Source organism: Pogona vitticeps, chromosome 3 (genome assembly GCF_051106095.1).
Source record: "Pogona vitticeps strain Pit_001003342236 chromosome 3, PviZW2.1, whole genome shotgun sequence".
NCBI classification, from domain to species: Eukaryota; Metazoa; Chordata; class Lepidosauria; order Squamata; family Agamidae; genus Pogona; species Pogona vitticeps.
In genome coordinates this window covers 62,887-84,030 of record NC_135785.1, presented here as the reverse complement: position 1 = coordinate 84,030, position 21,144 = coordinate 62,887, and the positions used below count along the sequence as shown (strand labels likewise).

The 21,144-nt window shown below is 47.8% G+C and overlaps 1 protein-coding gene across 1 annotated transcript in view; it reads left to right on the top strand.

The window, feature by feature from the left end:
• Nucleotides 1-21,144, top strand: part of LOC110087110 (fatty acyl-CoA hydrolase precursor, medium chain) — a 36,267-nt gene that overhangs the window by 7,507 nt on the left and 7,616 nt on the right. Inside the window, exons 3-10 of the mRNA XM_072996442.2 lie at nt 3,968-4,097; nt 6,294-6,427; nt 7,293-7,446; nt 11,161-11,265; nt 12,138-12,248; nt 13,200-13,340; nt 15,614-15,694; nt 16,870-17,017. Coding sequence (XP_072852543.2) covers nt 3,968-4,097; nt 6,294-6,427; nt 7,293-7,446; nt 11,161-11,265; nt 12,138-12,248; nt 13,200-13,340; nt 15,614-15,694; nt 16,870-17,017 — 1,004 coding nt within the window. The remainder of the gene's footprint in view (nt 1-3,967; nt 4,098-6,293; nt 6,428-7,292; nt 7,447-11,160; nt 11,266-12,137; nt 12,249-13,199; nt 13,341-15,613; nt 15,695-16,869; nt 17,018-21,144) is intronic.

Below are 21,144 nucleotides of genomic sequence, written 5' to 3'. Positions count from 1 at the left end.
TACGAACTACACCATAAGTCTCCTCCTCTCGGGTTACATGCTCATTCTACTAGAGCCGTTGCTTCCTCTACGGCCCTTCTGCGTGGCGTTGATGTTCCGGATATCTGCAGAGCCGCCACGTGGTCTACCCCGTCGACCTTCATTACTCACTATCGGCTTGATCTCAGGGCCAAGAAGGAGACGACTTTCGGGAGGGCCGTGCTCACATCTCTGCTACAGTGACATCCCTCCGTCCGGTGAGTAAGCTTGCTAATCACCCTTTGTGTGCATTCACAGAAGACCACGATGAAGAAAACGAGGTTACTTACCTGTAACCATTGTTCTTCAAGTGGTCATTCTGTGAATTCACACAATCCCGCCCGGCCTCCCCTCTCTCTGTCACTGTAAGGTATGCTCCAAGGATGTATACCTGTGGCGAATAAATGGAACTGAGGCTAGGGCGGGCGGGAGCATGCGCAATAGGGGCAGCATTACGTTTGTTGCTTTCTCTTTCAGAGCTCTAGAATATTCCGAGAGGACCGACGCAAGCGCCGGATTAACCCTTTGTGTGAATTCACAGAATGACCACTTGAAGAACAATGGTTACAGGTAAGTAACCTCGTTTTTCCAGCCCCCTGATCATCATCCTTGTTGCCCTCCTCTGAACTTGTTCCCATGTGTCAGCATCCTTCTTGGTGTCCAGAACTGGACACAAGACTCAAGGTGAGGCCTAACCAGCGGGACTTGGAAACCAGACTTCTATCAGTGCAGCCTAAAATAGCATTTGCCTTTTTTGTAGCCACATCACACAGTTGGCTCATATTTAGCTTGTCACCTATGAAGATTCCAACTTGGTGGACGTTTGTAATATTGCTGAGCCAGGTATCCCCCACCTTGTAACTGTGTGTTTTGTTTCTTTTTCCTAGATGCAGGACTTTGCACGTATCCCTGTTAAATTTCATTCTGTTGTTTTCAGCGCAGTACTCAAGCATATCTAGACCATTTTGAATTTTGTCTCTGTCTTCCAGGGTGTTAGCTAGTCATCCACAAATTTGATTAGCTAGCCCTGTATCCCCTGATCTAGGTCATTAATTAAATAGGATTTGAATAGCGCTGGGCCCAGGACTGAGCTTTGCGATACCCCACTTGTTACCTCCTCCCAGTTTGAGAAGGAATCGTTAGTCATCACCCTCTGAGTACGATTGTATAGCCACCTGTGTACCCACTTGACAGTTGTTCTATCCAGCTCACACCTAGTTACTTTGCTAATCAGGAGATCATGGGGCACTTTGCCAAAAGCTCTGCTGAAGTCAAGATATACAATGTCTGTAGCATTCCCTCTGTCTGTCAGGGAGGTGACCTGATCAAAAATGAGATCAGATTAGTTGGCAGGATTTGTTCTTGACCAGTCAGTGTTGGCTTCTAGTTATTTCTGAGTGCTTGTCTAGTGAACTCTTTATAATCTGTTCCAGAGTTTTCCTGGGCTTGATGTCAGGCTGACTGGTAGAACTGCCATTGACGTGACCGGTGCTTTAGCTGCAAATCACAGCAAAATGGCATTTAGATCCAACTCAAACACAGGTGGATCCTAAAGATGTGGAAGTGCCCATTTCTGGCTCATGACGATGGGAAAATTAGGGCAAGGTCTTATGTGTCTGTTAGTGAAAACATTCCTGCCCAATTAGGAAAAAGGAAACATAAACAGTGATAATTGGCTCTAAAACTGCCACCTTCACCAATGCCGAGGGTTGTGCCAAGCTGTCTCCACAGAGAGCAGAATGTCCCCATCATCCTTTGTCTGCAGCCCCCTCAGCGCCACCCAGAGAAGGAAGGAAGCCCTCCTTCCAGCCCTGGCAATGACATGGAGCTTCCATGTTTAAGGGCAGTATGCTTTCGGATGCTACCTGATGGGGTCAAAAGCAGTGAAAATATATTTCCACTGCTTTTGGCCTGGCTAATGAAAGCAGCCAGGCCTACAATAACAGAACGGGCCACAGTGATAATTAATGGATCTTTCCTTGAGGGCAGGTTTCCATCATATTTCTCCTATCTTGGCTGCAGTGCATTGGTTGCCCATTCGGTTCTGCGTCAACTTTAAAGTTTTGATGTTTACGTATAAAGCCCTAAACGGTTTAGGGCTTCGATACTTGGCGGAACGCTTACTCCCACCTAGCTCTACCCGTGTCATCCCCGTGAGCCAGGAGGTGAGGCTGAGGAGCCTGATGCCGAGGGAGGCCCGGAAGGAGAAAACAAGGAACCGAGCCTTCTCAGCAGTGGCTCCTCGCCTCTGGAACAATCTGCCTCCGGAGATTCGCACAGCACCCTCGCTGGGTACCTTTAAAAATCAATTAAAACGTGGATGTATAGGCAGGCCTTCCCTTCCAGTTAATCCCTGACCCTCTTCCCTCTTTATTTGATTTATTTGAATGCTTCCCATCTTGCAGAATTATTTAATTATATTATAATCTCTTTTATAATCTCTTTTTTATATTTGTTATTTTTATGTTGTAAGCTGCCTAGAATGGTCAAAACGACCAGATAGGCAGGGCATAAATAAATAAATAAATAAATAAATAAATAAATAAATAAATAAATAAATAAATAAATAAATAAATAAATAAATAAATAAATTTGCCCACCCCACTCACTGCAGCCTGCAATCTCCCAGGAGTGTTGGACTGCTCCCATACAAAACAGATTCCATGGATTGCCGCCCCATAGGATTGCCGCCTGCCAAAAAAGGGTGATGGGGATTGTTGTTGATGATGGGGATTGGTTTTCCCATCATGAGGAATGACTGGAAGATCTGGACACATTTAACTTTGAGAAAAGAAGATCAGGGGGAGACAGGACAGCATTCTTGAAATGCTTGAAAGCTTGTCTTACAGAGGAAGGCAAGGATCTGTTCTCAATCAGGTGCCATAGGCAGAAGCCAGCAGGGACCTGGTCTGGAAAACTTCAGAGCAAACCCTAAGTCCCCACCCCCAACGTCCTGTATGTACTTACACCTAAGGACAAATTCCTTGAATTTAGACAGGAAGAAAGAGAGCAGGATTCCCTACACAAGTAGCTTCTCACCACAAGCACGACTGTTGGGGGGGCCCTCCGGGAAAGGCCTCCTCCCCCCCCCTTTTCCTCTCAGTCTGTTGTTTATGGAAAGGAGAGCGTTTGGAGGCTGTGTTGGCTGTTGAGCCAATATGCTCAGAGTTGGAAAACTGGTCAGGCTTGGAGGGGCAGCTACCCTCTAAGGCAATGAAGTCCCCCTTTTTCCAGCTGAGCCTCCTTGGCGTCTTTGAACGTAGATCAGGTCTGGGATGGGAGGTCACTAAGACAGCCCCCATGCTTGGTGCTTGCCAGAGGGGGGGGAGTGGCACCAAACTCCACCAGAGGTGACGTCTGAGCAGAGACTAAGGAGGCCCAAGCAGCCGGTGGTGGCTGGGGGGGGCTTAGTCGTTTCGTAAGTGCTGGGTGGGGGTCCACTCCTGTTTTAACCAGATGCTCTCCAAGGTGCTGAATCCCACCCACAAACTACCATCAGCATCTCAAATAATAACTCGGGCAAAGGGCGAGCTGGAACCTACGGTGGATTCGGAGTCACCACCACGACAACCACCACCGCTCCCACTGTCAAAAAAAAGTGGGGTCTCCAGTTGCCTCCGGCTCAAGCAAGTCACAATCCTGTGCTCTAATGGAAGTGCAGGCTGATGGAACGCCCGTCTCCTCCCAGGATCCATTGTGGGCTGTCAGGAGTGCTGAGAATTCTCGCCGTTAGATCTACGCCTTGTCTAACAGAATCCCTCTCTCATGGGTCCCCTGAGGCAGAGCAAGAAGGGACAGAGCTTCACTTTATTCTCTCCATCCCATTTTTTTCTGGATGATGTTCTGTCATATTGCTTCCAACGTATAGAAACCCTGTGAATTAACTCATATTTTCCCTTCTCTCTCAACCTATCTCTCTCTGACTTGGCCTTTGTTTTCCATTTTAAAGGTGCCTGCAAGATTCGGGGTGGATAGATACTTTTAGGAAGATGATGAAGGGAAATTTTCTCAACCTTCCGGTCTCTGAAGATTGCCTCTACCTGAATGTTTTCACCCCAGATCTGAAGGCCAAATTACCCGTAAGCAAAAATCCCCTCCAGTTTTCACATCATATTTACCTGTTCCAAAAACAGCCAGATTGTTTTTCGAAAACGTTAAGGTTGCAAATGTTAAAACTTGGTGACGCAAGGCAGACCTGAAACTGGGTCTTTCTGATGCCACAGCAACTAGAAGTGTTTGTGGTGCATTCTTCTATAACTGGACAATGAAACCATGGACAACTGAGAGCCATCCTCAGGAAGGAAAGAGAAAGCCACCGTGGCCCAGTTGCTGATGGGAGTCTGGCAGCAGTGTTGTGAGCCATATTTATTTGACTGCAAAGCTCAGTTTAATGCACTTTATTACGACAAGCAATCACTGGTATTTAGAAGAGATGCAGTCCACAGGTATGGGAATGTTAATGCAGATACAGAGCATTTTCTGCTAATGACAGCAATTTTCCCTTCTAATGCCTATTCCTGTTAGCAGCTACCATGTTCTTTAGACTCACAAAGAGAGTATGGCTCAATAAGAAGCTGACGACACATACCAAGATCCAGGTCTATAGAAACTGTGTCCTGAGCACACTCCTGTACTACAGTGAGTCCTGGACCCTTTGTGCTCGGCAGGAGAGGAAGCTGAACACCTTCCATATGTGTTGTCTCAGATGCATTTTGGTATCACCTGGCAGGACAAAGTTGCAAACAGAGTAGTCCTAGAACGAGCTGGAATGTTTAGCATATATGCATTACTGAAACAGCGACGTCTACGTTGGCTTGGGCACGTCGTGAGAATGGCTGATGGTTGGATTCCAAAAGATCTCCTGTATGGAAAAATTAGTGCAGGGAAATTGACCCAGAGGGAGACCACAGCTGCGATACAAGGACATCTGCAAGCGGGATCCGAAGGCCTTAGGAATGGACCTCCACAGATGGGAAACCTTGATCTCTGAGCATTCAGCCCATTTGAAGAGACCCTCATCCAGCAGGCCAAGGCTGAGAGGGAGTCCTGAAAGCAGCAAAATCAGGGAGCTGTACAGGGGACAGATTGTGTTTGTCTTCAGTGTGAAGGGGACTGTCACACTCGAATCGGCCTCCTCAGCCAGACTAGACGCTGCTCCAAGCCCTCCATACAGAGCACGTTACCATCATCTCTCGAGACTGAAGGATGCCTAACAGCCTATTCCTGTTGATAGACAACTGGCCCTAGTACTGAAACTACTGGGTGTTTTTTTTCCTGACAACAGAAACCAAGCATAGGCTGGTCAGATCAGAGGAGAAGTCACCAGTGAACTCCATCTTACGGGCTGGGTTGGGAGGTGGGGAGGGCAACTTGTCCACAGATTCCGCACCCTGGTTGCTGCAGAGCCAGCCCTTGCGGATGGAATGAAATCCGCACACTGGCCACTGATGTGTACACACTGCTGAAGTAGAGGCTGGCTGGAAAGAGCTTTCATAAGCCATCACTGGTGCGTGAAGTGAGCAGGTCCTGCCTGGAGAAGGGGAAAGCTCAGATCATTTGGTTTTCACACGGCTTCCAGAGTCCTGCCCTAATGTCCGCAGAGAGAAGAGAGAAACAAATGCCTCTTTGGTACAAGGGCTGTTGTTGTGTAGCTGGTTGGCAGAGCAGATAGCCCAGCACCAGCCTGGATCGAGAACCTCTCACTGCTGAAAGGGGCTCCCTAGGGCCAAACTGGCTTCTGAAATCAGAAACAGGATTTGCAGTGTTCGTGGCAGACGTGGCCGAGGAAGGACAGCCCCCCCCACTCCCAGCCCCCCCTCCCCCCATGCGAATGGCCGTCAGTGCTGGTGGCTCCTTTCAGACGGTACTCCCTGTCCCCAGCTCTGCTTACCTTTCTCGAAATCATGAGACTTTACAACATGTTGTCTCATTAAACAGAAATAACTTTTTATTTTTGGTTGAGTAGCCTAATCAAGCAATTAAGCACTGTTAATTATACATTTGTTGTTGTTTAGTCGTTTAGTCGTGTCCAACTCTTCGTGACCCCATGGACCAGAGCACACCAGGCCCTCCTGTCTCCCACTGCCTCCCGGAGTTGGGTCAAAACTATAAATACAATGTGTATTGCTAAATATTGACTGTTTGAAAAAACAAATCCTCTTCCATGATGGATAAAGTTTTTAAGAGCGTACAAGTATGTCACCAATTCTAGGCAGGGGCCGACAGCAGCCAGCTCAGTGCTGTTAGCCGTTTGCTTTTCTTCTGTGTTTTTCCAGGTCATGGTCTGGATCCATGGAGGCGCTCTGGTACTGGGGGCAGCTTCCATGTTGGATGGATCAGCTTTGTCTGCTTATGAGCACGTGGTGGTGGTCATGATCCAGTACAGGCTGGGTCTCCCTGGATTCTTCAGGTGAGCAACTTTATCTTGACTCTAACACCCACAGCCCGGGCCCATCTGTGCACAGTCTCTATGATCTCTCCACCCCCACCCCACCCCGCTTTCAACTTTTCCTCTTGACCGAAGCTTTGCCTTGCCAGGCTGTCCATTCCCTGGCCTTGCGGGGAGAGGTTGGGTTCCTCCACCCGACGCCCCTCAGGCACCAAACCTCTGCAATGCCGGAGAAGGCTTCACTGCTCAGAGTGAATTTGTCACCATTCGAGAGTTAGCCCAGGTGGCTGTTCGGGTGAAGATTCCCACCACTTAAGATGCAGGGAGGGGCTGTCAGGAAGAAGAAGGGGGTCCTTTCAAGAGTAACACTCTGGCCTTGCCATTTTCTTTTTAGCTAAAGCATTTGCTATTCTATGGCTTTTTAAAACATTGTATTGTAAACTATGCTGAAACATTTGACAGCGGTGGTGTGTATAAATCTAAATAATACATCAAGTTGTGAAAGAGAGAAAGCACAGGGTCTTTCTCAGTGGGGAAAGAAGAAGGTCAAAAGCAGCATGGAAAGTAAAGAATCTAAATGCTCCAGCTGCCTGAAGGAGGGAGGGAGGACAGACCGACCCATGGAGGGGCTGATGAGGGCTCAGCAGGAAAGGCAGGCAGAGAGACCCAGTGGAATGGGGCTTGAGCATGGAAGGTGGGCGAGGTGCAAAATCTTCACAGAGTGCTACTATGGAAATGGGGTGTGTGTGGGGGGGAGGCTGAGCATCTTGCATGCTGGGCTTGCCAGTTTTGTGTCTTAGCTAGGAGCACCTGTGGAGAAAAACGCCTCTTTGCACCAGTGTCGTCGCTGTTCTTCTCCTGCTTGATTTTGCTGTGCTTCTTTCAGCACTGGTTCCAAAGATGCCCGTGGAAACTGGGGGCTACTGGATCAAACAGCAGCGCTTCAGTGGGTTCAGGAAAATATTGAGCTTTTTGGAGGCGAACCCCATTCAGTGACTATCTTTGGAGAATCTGCAGGAGGATTCTGTGCCAGCGCTCACGTGGGTATACTCACCACACTGAGGTTGCAACCAAAGGCCTGGAATTTCTGCCACTCCTAAGTGATACGCAGAGCTATTAATTGCAAAATTCCTTGGGAAGCAAAGTTCCAAGGTGAAAACATGCCCAGCCCCTGGACTGAGCGGGTCGTCATCCTGCTCTTAGTTTCACGATGCCCCTCTCAGCCCTTCTGTAGCACCGCAAGAGAGAGGGATGTGAGTGGAGGGTGGGCATCTCAGGATGAGTCATGGATGAAGGCTAGGATAAAATGCAAGGGGAGACAATGTGCAGCTGGCAGACAGGCTGGATGCAAAGAGCACTCCCTAAGAGTTCCCCATCATCCTGGAGGAGGAGGGACACATGTCATGGCTGAGGGCTCTGTCCTGGGTCCATCGCTGCTCAACATCTTCAGTCGTCATAATCAGACTGCAGGAAGGGACCCTGTGGATCATCCAGTCCAGCCCCTGTCCAGGAGGCCCAATGTGGGGAATCGAACTCTCAACCTCTGGCCCTGCAGCCAGAGGCCTCAACCCCTGAGCTATCCGGCCAGCTAAAAATCTTAGAACAGCAGAACTGAAAGGGACCCTCTGGCCCTGTAGCCAGATAAATGAGTTAGAATTCACTGGTTCTTAACCTTGGGTTACTCAGGTGTTTTTGGACTGCAACTCCCAGAAGCCTTCACCACCAGCTGTGCTGGCTGGGGCTTCTGGGAGTTGCAGTTCAAAAACATCTGAGTAACAAAGGTTAAGAACCACTGAGTTAGATGAAGGTGTGGGAGGGGATACTCACCAAATTTACAGATGACACCAAAATGGGAAGAGTGGCTCATATTTCAGAAGGAAGAATTGGTATTCAAAATGACCTAAACAGATGAGAGTAAGGTAAAGGTAAAGGTTCCCCTTGACAATTTTTGTCCAGTCGTGTTCGACTCTAGGGGGCAATGCTCATCCCCGTTTCCAAGCCATAGAGCCAGCGTTTTGTCCGAAGACAATCTTCCGTGGTCACATGGCCAGTGCGACTTAGACACAGAACGCTTGTTACCTTCCCACCGAGGTGGTCCCTATTTATCTACTCGCATTTGCATGCTTTCGAACCGCTAGGTTGGCGGGAGCTGGGACAAGCGACGGGAGCTCACTCCGTCACGTGGATTCGATCTTACGACTGCTTGGTCTTCTGACCCTGCAGCACAGGCTTCTGCGGTTTAGCCCGCAGCACCACCATGTCCCTAAACAGATTAGAGACCTGGGCCAAAACAAATAAAACAAGTTTCAGTCGGGGTGTGTGGGTGTGTTTGGGAGAAGTCAAGTATATTTAGACAGGATAAATCAGATGTGCAAATACAGAATGGGTAACACCTCATTTGGCAGTAGTATGTGTGAATAGAGTCCAGATGTCACAGTAGACTACTGTGCTAAACATGGGTCAACAATGTGACGCAGCAGCAAAAGAAGCAAATACAATACTAGGGTGGACGTGGAGGAGAGGTTTCATGTCTAGATCAGGGTAAATCACAGTGCTACTCTACTCTGCCTTGGTCAGATCTCACCTAGAATATTGTTCCTAGTTTTTGGCACTTCCATTTAGGAAGAATAGAGCAAAGCTGGAATGTGTCCAGAACAGAGTGAGCAGCATGGTAAAAATTCAGGAAACCAACCCCTACAAAGAACAGCTGGGTATGTTGAGCCTGCTGGGAGAGAAGTTTGGAAAACAACACACTCATAGAATTCATAAAATAAATTATTTGGAAGGGGCCTATAAGGCCATCAAGTCCAACCCCTTGCTTAGTGCAGGAATACAAGTTAAAGGAGATCTCCCAAGTGGTTGTCTATATTTCTCTTGAATGCCTCCAGTGTTGGAGTGCTTGCCACCTCTTGAGGGAAATGATCCCACTGTTGTGCTGCTCTAACAGTTAGGAAGTTTTTTACTCACATTGAACTGAAATCTGGCTTCCTGTAACTTGAGCCCATTGTTGTGTGTCCTGTACTCTGGGATGATCAAGAACAGATCTTGCCCCTCCTCTGTGGAAGTAACTTTCAAGTATTTTAGGAGTGCTCTCCTATCTCTCCTCAGTCTTCTTTTCTCATAGAGTTGAAAGAGACCACTGAGACCATCCAGTCCAACCCCCTGCCATGCGGGAACATCCATCAAAGTACTCCCAACAGATGGCCATCCACCCTCTACTTAAAAATTTCCAAAGAAGGAGACTCCACCACCCTTCGAGGCAGCCTATTCCATGGCCGGACAGCTCCGACTGTCAGGAAGTTCTTCCTGAGATTCAGGTGGAATCTCTTTTTCTGAAGTTTGAAACCATTGCTTCATGTCCTAGGCTCTGGAGCCCTGGAAAACAAACCTGTCCCCTCTTCAACATGACATCCTTTCAAATATTTAAACATGGCTATCATGTCCCCTCTCAACCTCCTTTTTGTAAGGCTAAACATTCCCAACTCCCTAAGCTGCTCCTTGTAGGACATGGCTTCCAGACCTTTGACCATCTTGGTCGCCCTCCTCTGGACACGTTCCAGGTGGTCAACATCCTTCTTGAATTGAGGTGCCCAGAAGTGGACAGAATACTCCAGGTGAGGTCTGACCAAAGCAGAATAGAATGGTACTACCCCTTCCCTTGATCTGGACACTATACTCCTATTGATGCAACCAAGAATCGCATTGGCTTTCTTGGCAGCTGACTCATGTTCTGTTTGTGGTCTACCAAGACTCCTAGATCCCTTTCACAGGTCCTGTTGTCTAGCCAGGTGTCTTCCATCCTATATCTGTGCAGTTCATTTTTTTCTGCCTCGTAGGACCTTACATTTCTCCCTGTTGAAATTCATTTTGTTAGTTTTGGCCCAGGACTCTAATCTGTCAAGGTCATTTTGAATTTTAATTTTGTCCTCTGGGGAATTAGCAACCACTGCCAATTTGGTATCATCTGCAGATATAATCAGCATGCTCTCTATTCCTTCATCCAAGTCATTGATAAAGATATTGAAAAACACGGGACTCAGAACAGAACCCTGGGACACCCCACTAGTCACCTCTTTCCAGGACGAAAGGGAACAGTTTGTGATCACCCTTTGGGTTCGGTCGGTCAACCAATTACAAATCTACCTAACAGTAGCACTATCGATCCCACATTCTACTAGCTTCTCAAGGTTAAACATGCCCACTAACAGTAGCCCTTCTCAGATATTTGAAGGGCTGTCATGCGGATGATGGAGCATGCATGTTTTCTGTAGGACCTGACCCAATGGGCTCACATTAGGGAAAGGACATTTCACTTCTACTGTTAGGAAGAACTTTTTGACAGTGATAGCTGGCAAGGACTGCCCCTCAGCTGGTGATGGACTCCTTCACTGGAGATTTGTAAACAGAGGTTCAGTGGATGCTTGTCAGGGATGTGTTAGCAGTAGGTTGAGTTGGGCTCAGTGATTGTTGGGGTCCCTTACAGCTCTACAAGTCCATAAATATAAGGGTAGGCAAACAAACAAATATACAAGGCTTTGCAGCAGGCCCACTATTGAAAGGGCAGGTCAGAAATACGAGGGGACAGGCTGTGAAGTATTCCCTAGCCTCCTGCCTGCCCTTGTGTCCTGTCAAGAAAACCCGAGCTTCCTCTAGCTCCAGGAGTTAATGAGGTGAAACAACAGGCCTCTGGTTAAAACACCTCAAACATTTCACATGGCGATAGCTGTCCTCTCGTCTCTCTTTTTTTGGTGCAGATGTTATCCCCATTGTCCAGAGGCCTGTTCCACAGAGCCATCTCAGAGAGCGGAGTGGTCCTTCTGCTCTCACTCTTCACCAAGAACCCAGATGCCATCGTTCAAGTAAGTCCGGGATGATCCTCTGAATGAACATTGTGGTCCTGCAATTGCACACTTTTAAAGAGACACACTGCAAATAGTAGAGTTGCATTAAGGGAAAAGATTTAAGAGCTGAAAGTCAGGAACTAAGTGTTGAAATCTCATTGCACTTGGTGTGGAGTAAATTTGCAGCTGCAGAAATTCCCAGAGAGTTACAGCCAGGTAGTCCATGTGTTCAATTGTGCAACTAATTGTGCAGCTCACCATGCATTTCACTGCACAACTGACTGTGCAACTGTGCTGGTGGAACTGCTTCCTGGACAGGACTTCTGCTTCTGGTAAATTTTGCAAGGATTTACATAATTTCATGTTACACAGGCCTGCTGCGATGGGATTTCACCCAATACCAGTTAAATCAGGTAAGATTCCAGTGATACAGGGGAGGCTAGAAAGAGGTCTCTATGCTGCATTTGTTGTTCCTCCAGCCAAGGAAAGAGCAGGAAAACAAAGCCACATCTCTGCGCCTGACATGACGTTGATGGCAGCAGGGTCTTGGCAGCAGGATGCAGCCAGCCCAGTGCCATCTTTTTACAATGTCTGACGGGCAGTCCTGCTGAATCAGTTGCTGAATAGCGAGTCGACCCTTACATCAAGCCCACCAGTTTAATGTGTCTTGCCTGGGGACACCAAGTGGATTCTGGCTGCCACCCACTGGCCCTGTTTGTTAATACTCAAGTGTAGGGGAAATTTCCTGTCTGCAGATTGCCCTCAGATGGCAGATCTGCAGAGATGCCCATCATTCTAATGCAAAGCTGCTGCTCTAAGCTCAAATTTCACTCGGAGGCCATGGCATCACATTTTTCTCTACTGTATTTCTCTTTTTTTAACACTCGAAGAGAGTGGCAAATATCTCTGGCTGTGAGGTCAGTGGCGCTGCTGCCTTGGTGTCTTGCTTAAGAAGCAAAACCGAAGAAGAGCTACACGCCCTGAACACCCAAGTGACGTTGGTAAGTAGCAGCTCCTGATCTGGGGTCCTGAACACCCGCGGGGTCAGCAGCCATCATCATCATGTGGGGCTAGCCCACTCTGGAACGTGCTGCATCATCATGTCCCCCCCCCCCACCGCATCAGAGTGGTGCCCCATGAAATCCTTCCAGGTCGAACGGAGGAGAGCATGGGGAGGGTAAGCAGCCTGTCCTTTGACTCTCTTCTTCTTTCCCATCCGAGAGTCTTCTCCTGCCCGTCTATTTAAAAAATTCATCCATGGGCGGCATATTCCTGCCTTGAGCAGGGGGTTGGGTTTGAATGGCCTTGTGGGCCCCTTCCAGCATCACTTTTCTACGATTAACTGTGATATTCCACAAGGCCCAGGCCAGATTTCTGCCATTTTGGAGAGGTTCCCCCAAAGGGGAGCAATCCTTCAGGACAGGGAGCAGGCCCTCGATTCTGCAGCCGGACTGCTGCGCTGGAGCTGCTCCAGAGAGGCCTGCCAAGCGGCAGCCGTCGGCAAAGGCAGAGCGCAAATGTCCTTGAATGCCTTCGGTTGCAGGGAAGGGGGAGAGAGACTAATTGATGGGGAGGAGGAGGAGGAGGAGGTCCCATCAAGTTGATTCTGATTCCAGGCTTTTCTTTCAAGGGTTTTCTAAGAATATAGTGCTCAGAAGTCATTTATTCTTCCCTTCTTCTGGAGTCACCCTGGCACTGTGCAGCTTGCCCAAGGCTACCCAGATTGGCTCTTCTCCTGGGAGGCCTGATATGAGGGGGAGGGAATCAAACTCCTGGCCCCTGACTCCACAGCCATTTGGATAAACAGTCCTTGGCTGGGTTTGAAATGCATGGACACTTCCAGCTTTTTCAAATATGTAAATGCAAAAATTTCTCATGGTTTATTTTAAGGAGTAAACACAACTTAAAAGAATGTTCTTGTTGTTGTTGTTAACACCACCACCCACTCCTAGGAAATTGGAATTGTTCCTGCGGTCATTGATGGAGAATTCATTCTGAAGGACCCAGAGGAGCTACTGGCTAAAATGGAGCTCAACCCAGTTCCATATCTAAATGGTGTGAATAACCACGAGTATGGATGGGCGATTTCTCAAGTAAGAGTTTGGCAATTTAATGTCATATTTGCAGCTCCTTGCACTATCATAATATGCAACTGCAACATGAAAAAGAACAGAGTGAGGCATTTCTAGAACAGGTCATTGAGGAGCCAGCCCGTGAGGATTTAGAGAAGAGGCTGATGATTGCTAGGAGCCAGTGGGGGGGGGGTTTGCTCACGCCTGACTCACCTTACCTCCTTCTCTGCTAGAGTGGCCAGCTTGGTAGACAAGGGGAATGCCTTGGCTATGGTGAGCCCTGAGCCCAGCAAGGTTCTCACAAAGCTTTTCTCCCATCCCTTATCCTTGTGGCCAAGCTGGTAAAATATGGTCTACACCAGTGGTGGCAAACCTTTTTGAGCCTGAGTGCCCAAACTGAAAAACAAAACAAAACAACAAACAAAAAATCCCCCGGCGGGAAGAGGTGGAAGTGGCGGCAGAAGGGGGGGGGAATCCCGGGCACGGAGGGAGTTCCAGAGTCTGGGAGCAGCCAGAGAAGGGCCTTCTCTCCCATGTCCCCACCAACTGTGAGGATGGCAGGACTGAGAGAAAGGCCTCTCCTGATGGTCTTAATATCTGAGCAGGCTCAAATAGGAGCCACGAAAGGGATAGCTTGGACCCAAGCCATTTAGGGCTTTATAGGTTAAAATGAGCGCTTTGACTTTTGCCCAGAACCTGATTGGCAGCCAGTGGAGCTGCTATAACGGGGGGGGGGGGTGTTATGTGATCCCTGTAACCAGCCCCACTCAGCCATCGGTCTGCTATGTTTGAGATCTGCTGAAGTTTTCTGACACTTTCCACAGAGAAGGCCCCATGTACAGTGTATTACAGTAGTCCAGCCGGGAAGCAACTAAGGTATGTGTCGCCATGGCTAGATCAGAATTCTTCAGGAATGGCTGGCGCACTAGTTTTAATTGTGCAAATGCACTCCTGGCCACCACTGAAACCTAGACATCTGCACTCAAGAGACAAATCCAGGAACGTCCCCAAGCTGCGTGCCAGTGTTTTCAGAGGGGGGAGCGTAACCCCATCCAGCACAAGCTGACTCCCTATTCTTTGATCTGCCTTTTAACTGACCAGGAGCACCTCTGTCTTGTCCGGATTAAGTTCCAGTTTATTCGCCCTCATCAAGTCCGTTAAGGACACCAGACACTGATCTAGAGTGGAAACGATTTCCCTGGATTTAGGTGTCAAGGCGAGGTGGAGTAAATTGCTCGGCCACCATGGATCTGGCGGATAGAAGGCTAGCCCCATATGAGGTGTGCTGCTGTCAAGGAGTGGTGGGCAGGAATGTCACACAAGGAAGGTCTGTGGAGTGGGGAGGCTTCTGGTGGGTGGTATCCAAGGGGCTTCTGCCACCCTGTTGCAGCAGCTCCATTGGCTGCCAATCTGTTTTTGGGGCACAATTCAAAGTGATGGTTTTAACCTGTAAAGCCTTAAGTGGCTTGGACCCCGGCCGTCTCAAGGACTGCCTTACCCATTATGAGCCTGCTTGGGTGTTCAGACCATCAGGAGAGGTCTTTCTTACAGACCCGAAAAACTTCATAGGTGCCCTTGGTGGGGACACAGGAGAGGGCCTTCTCTGTTGCTGTTCCCAGATTTTGGAAAGCTCTCACCACCAGAGGCCAGATTGGCCCCATCTTTGTCATCCTTCCACAAGAAAAGACTTTTCTCCCCAGGCAGGCTTTTCCTTAGCGACTGGTGATTTAAGAGATATTTTAAAATGGGCGGTGTATTTTTGTTGTTTTTAAATGTATTTCAGTAATACTTTTGCATAGCATTTTAAATATAATATTAATTGAATTATTTTAAAACATTTAAATAACCTAATGTTTTTAGCTTTTAATATTGTGTTTTTAAAATTAAAAAAACAAAGCACGCTGCTTATACACTGGACCCATAGCACTTACAGTACTCTCTGGGCAGTTTAGAATTAAATTGGGCAGGCAACACCTTGCCCCTCCCACAGTGAAATAGGTACTACACTCAGTTTTCCAACCTCAGAAGGATGGGAGGCCGAGTCAACTACCAGTTACCTGAGCATCACACTCAGGTCATGAGCAGAGTCTCGACGGCAATACTGTGATTTTTGCCACGAGACTCTTTTGAATGCTATAAGTCCCCTTGAATCCTTTTTTAGGAGAAAGGTGGGGTGAGATGTTTTAAATAAAATAAAATAAAAATGACGAGAGACAGCCATAGAGAAGGCGACAACCCAGGAGCTCATGCAGATTGACCAACGCCTAAGAAGGGACTATATTTTAACTGCCCAGGCACTGAATTTCTCAAACATCACGGAAGGCATGGACAGAGAGACCATAACTGCAGCCTTCCAACAGACCACTTCCGGCATGGTGAGTAAGAGAAGGGCCGACGACGCGCAGGAAGGTTTGGTTTTGTACCTTATGCCGCTGGCTGGAGATAAGAAAGGGGGCAGGTGGTATGAAGAATCAGGCAGGATTGCCTGAAAGGGGGTAGAGAGAGAAGGACCCTTCCATGGGGCCCTTGCCTCTGCCTTTCACACGACTCTCAGATCAGCCAGCCCAAGGGTGGGGGGCTTCCCTTTGTGGAGGGGAGGGGGAGGAAATGTCAGTCACAGTGCAGGATGCCTCCAGTTGTCTGTGCCCTTCACAGCTGGAGCCCCCCCCCGCTCTCTTCTGGCCTCTCCCTGCTGGCATATGGGCAAGGCCCTCAGTTGCCTCCCCCCCCCCAGATCCTGAAGTGCTGCTAGCAGCGCGGATGATGGCACAGGCAGGCTGTCCTATAAGGGAGACTCAAGCTGGAAAGCTGAGTCCTACACCAGGGACAGGTCAGGACAAAGGGCAGCAGGGGTGGGGGTGGAGGGGTGGAGTGGGAGACGCCAGGAGGAGCCGACCTGCCCCCCCCCGACAGGGAGAAAAATGCCTGTGAGAGAAACCCCCGAAGGGGAGGTAGGCTTCCCATTCTGGGAAACACAAAACGAAGCAAAACACGACGTGGTCCTCCTGGTGGAAGCGTTTGCCTAACAGGCTGCTTTGCAGGATCCATCCAAGTGTCAGGGAGAAGCAGATTAGGAGCGTTCCTTTGCAGAGAAGGCACCTTCTTTCTCCAAAGTTGTGCTAAAATGCTTTTTCTTTTTTTTCCGGGGGGGGGGGAATTTCCTGGAGTTTGGGTGTTTAAAGGAAGCAATGCAGCTTTTAAGCCTGTACACCACTGAAGCAGAAGCTTCATGCAGGAGAAATGCCAAGGTTTCTGGGCTGGAAGGCATCCTGCATACGAGGGGGGGGGCGGTCTTGATTGGTCCTCCTGCCTCCTTTCCAGCTTGGTCTCTTGTCTCTCTGCTGGCGTTTCCACTTCCTTCCCCTTCTGCTGCTTCTTTCCTGCAACCAAAAAGGGACTCTGCTCTCCACCCACCCCACCCCCGAGTTTGCTCCCACCCACCCAGTCTGTGACCCCATGGCATGGTGACCCCAAGACAAGGGCCGAGCGGGTGGGGAGAGGGCAAATGCTGGGATGTACTAGCCGCTTTACCCGGTTCTCTGCCCTGCAGGGAATCCCGCTGGAGTCTGTGCAGATGATCCTGGATGAGTATCTGGGAGACACGGAAGACCCTACAAAGCTGCGAGAGCGCTTTCAGGACTTGATGGGAGATATCATGTTTGTCATCCCTGCTCTTCAGACTGCCCGGTATCACAGAGGTGAAGGAAACATGCTCAAAGCAACCACTCCAGGCTTCCTTTGCTCTCATCACTGATGTCAGCTGGGAACAGCCTTGGCTGGATGAAGCAAGAACAGGGTGGGCGAGGAGGCACAGATTGGGTACTCTCACACCCGCCCCTCTCGTGCTCTTTCCAGGTCCACCCACCCAGGTTCACCCTCCCTGTTTTCTGCTTCGCTTAGAAAGGCAGCCCCACCGTCAGTGGTGCTGGGAATTCGCGATGCTTTTGTGTCGCGCTGGCACCAAGTAGCAAGGTTGCCAAAATGTACAGACTGTAATCCTTCAAAGGTGGGGTGAGCATTACAGTCCCCAAATTCTTTTCAGGAAAACAGCTGGGTTGCAGCACTGTTGTCATGGTTTCCAAGTCAGACCCCCTCTGACAGCCACTCTGCTACCCTAGCCTTGTTTTGAGCAGTAAGAGGTGATGGTCTGTCGGGCCTGGGGAGTTGTTTTCTGCTCCCAAGCACTCTAGAGTACCATAGAATCATAGAACAGTGAAGTTGGAAGGGGCCTGTAAGGCCATGAAGTCCAACCCCCTGCTTGAGACAGGAATACGAATCAAAGGCGGTCTGCCAGGTGGTTGTCTAAGTTTCTCGTGAAGGCCTCCAGTGTTGGAGCCCTCACCAGTTCCTGAGGTCATGGGTTCCATTGTCGTACTTCTCTAATAGTTAGGAGGTTTTTTTTCTGATATTCAATCAAAATCTGGCTTTTTGTAACTTGAGCCCATTCTTGCATGTACTGCATTCTGGGATGATCAAAAACAGATCCTGCCCCTCCTCTATAGGACTAACTTTCAAGTACAGTTGTGCCTCGCAAGATGGGCGCTCTGTTTAACGACAAATCCACATTACGACAAGGTTTTTGCGATCACAAAATGACGTTTTGAATAGGGGAATTTCGCTGCACGATGAGCAGTTCCCTGTTTCGGGAACTGATTTTCGCTTCCCAACGATGAAAACCAAAATGGCCGCCGGGTGCTCAAAATGGCTTCCCGCTGTGTTTAGGAGCCATTTTTTGCTGCACAGGCACCTGAAAATGGCCGCCCCTATGTAGGATCTTCGCTGGACGGTGAGTTCTTAGCCAATTGGAATGCATTAACCAGGTTTTAATGCATTTCAATGGCTTTTTTATTTTCGCTTTACGACTTTTTCGTTCTACAGCGATTTTGCTGGAACAAATTAACGTCGTAATGCGAGGCACCACTGTATTTGAAAACTTTTACCATATCACTCGTCTGTACCACAAAACAAAGTCTAACCTAACTTATCTCACACTCACACAGAGGTAGACTGCCACAGACCTGTTCTCCTTGGGAGTAAGATATGGGAGGCAAGATGCTGAGACTCAAAGAGCCAGTTCTGCCCGAGTCCTCTTTACACAGGCTTATACAAGACATTTATGCAAGTCAGTGGCCCATTTGGGTGACTTGCTGCCACTTAACATTTGTTTATCTTTCATCTCGAATGATCCCCCTAAATAAAGTACATTATTGACTTTGCAAGAGCTGAGCAAACCCATTGAGGACCGGACATTTTGGAGGTCGCTCATTCATGGGGTGGCCCTAAGTGGGGGAGGGGGGCCACGTGGCAAGAGCAGGTCCCCTTTCATGTGTTACCAGGACCATGGATAGCTTCCTGAACAGCTTCTCAATAGCTCTCTCTCCCACAACCAAACCAGCTTAGCCTTAAGCACAAAGCGAAATCACTTCAGGATAGCTGAAATACACATGAAAAAGACTGAAAAGTTGGGTAACATGAAAGCTTTATTTATTTATTTATTTATTTATTTATTTATTTATTTATTTATTTATTTATTTATTTATTTATTTATATTTAACTTATATGCCACCCACACTACCCAAAGGTCTCTGGGCAGCTTGCAATATTTAAAATACAATAAAAAGACAAAACAATTAAAATGCAATTAAAATATATACTCTAAAAATTGTCATCAGGCTCCACAGCTGATATTATTTCAATTAAAAGCCTTCTGGAACAGGAAGGTATTGACCTGGCACCAAAATGTCATCAGCATCGGTGCCAGATGAATCTCAGTCGGGAGGGCATTCCATAGTTTGGGGGCAGCTGCCGAAAAGGCCCTCCACCTACTGGCCACCCCTATTACCTCCTTGAGGGGCAGCTCTTTCAAAAGGGCCCCCCCCAGGGCATAACATTGATATTGATCAATGGCTGAAAATATGGCAAAATAATATAAAGCTTACAAGATCGGTGAACTTTAAAGAGAGTATATATAAGATGTTTTATAGATGGCACATGACCCCAGAAAAATTGTCAAAGATGTATACAGATGTATCAAATAAGTGTTGGAAATGTGAATCACAAGTGGGAAGCTATTATCATATGTGGTGGTCATGTGGAGTAGCGAAACAATATTGGAAAAGAGTACATGTAATGTTGGAACAAATATTGCTCTGTAAAGTGCCATTAACACCAGAACTGTTTTTATTGAGTATGATACCTGAAAATATAGATAAGTCAAAGAATTATATAGTTATATACATAGTTACGGCAGCTAGAATTTTATATGCTAAAAATTGGAAGAGATCAACGGTACCGAAACAAGAAGATCTTATTGAAAAGATTCGGGAAATAGCCGAAATGGACATTTTATCAGAAGTCATGAAGGACTATCCCTTGCAAAAGGCAACAGAAAGATGGGATCTATTTAACAAGTGGACAGAATCAACAGGCAGCTTGTGAACAGTACATATTGAAAGGAGAACTGAATCTAGAAGGCAGAAAAGAGTAAATAGAATAATTTAAAATCTTGATATGGCAATAGGTACAGAATGGATGAAAGTATGTTATTGTCTCCCCTCTTCCTCATCAATCCCAATTCCCTTTTCCTTTTTGTTATCCCTTATAAAAAAAAATACAAAAAAAAAAAAAAAAGGGCCCCCTGGCCAGATCGTAATGGCCGGGTAGGTTTTATATGGAAGGAGGCGGTCCTTTAAGTATCCAGGGCCCAAGCCGTTTAGGGCTTTATACTGTATGTCAAAACAAGCTCTTTGAATTGGGCCCGGGAAGTAACTGGTAGTCAATGTAATTTAAACAGAATCGGCTTGATATGTTCCCTCACCAGCCGAGCAGCTCCATTCTGGACCAGTTGCAGTCGCTGGACCATCTTCAAAGGCAGCCCCATGTAGAGCACATCGCAGTAATCTGTGCGAGATGTTACCAGTGCATGTGTAACTGTCATGAGACTCCGCTCGTCCAGGTAGGGCCGTTTGTTTAGTCGTGTCCGACTCTTCGTGACCCCATGGACCAGAGCACGCCAGGCCCTCCTATCTTCCACAGCCTCCTGGAGTTGTGTCAGAGTCATGTTGGTTGCTTCGCAGACACTGTCCAGCCATCTCATCCTCGGTCGTCCCCTTCTCTTCTTGCCCTCACACTTTCCTAACATCAAGGTTTTTTCCAAGGAGTCTTTTCTTCTCATGAGATGGCCAAAGTACTGGAGCCTCAGCTTCAGGATCTGTCCTTCCAGTGAACACTCAGGGTTGATTTCCTTCAAAATGGATAGGTTTGTTCTCTTTGCAGTCCAGGGGACTCTCAAGAGTCTCCTCCAGCACCACAGTTCAAAAGCATCAATTCTTTGGCGGACAGCTTTCTTTATGGTCCAGCTCTCACTTCCATACATCACTACTGGAAAAACCATAGCTTTGACTATGCGGACCTTTGTCGGCAAGGTGATGTCTCTGCTTTTTAAGATGCTATTGTGGTTTGTCATCGCTTTCCTCCCAAGAAGAAGGCGTCTTTTAATTTCAGGGCTGCTGTCTCCATCTGCAGTGATCGTGGAGCCCAGGAAAATAAAATCTGTCACTGCCTCCATATCTTCCCCTTCTATTTGCCAGGAGGTGATTTGACCAGTGGCCATGATCTTAGTTTTTTTGATGTTGAGTTTCAGGCCGTTATTTGCACTCTCCTCTTTCACCCTCATTACAAGGTTCTTTAATTCCTCCTCACTTTCTGCCATCAGAGTGGTATCATCTGCATATCGGAGGTTGTTGATATTTCTTCCGGCAATCTTAATTCTGGTTTGGGATTCCTCCAGTCCGGTCTTTCGCATGATGTATTCTGCATATAAGTT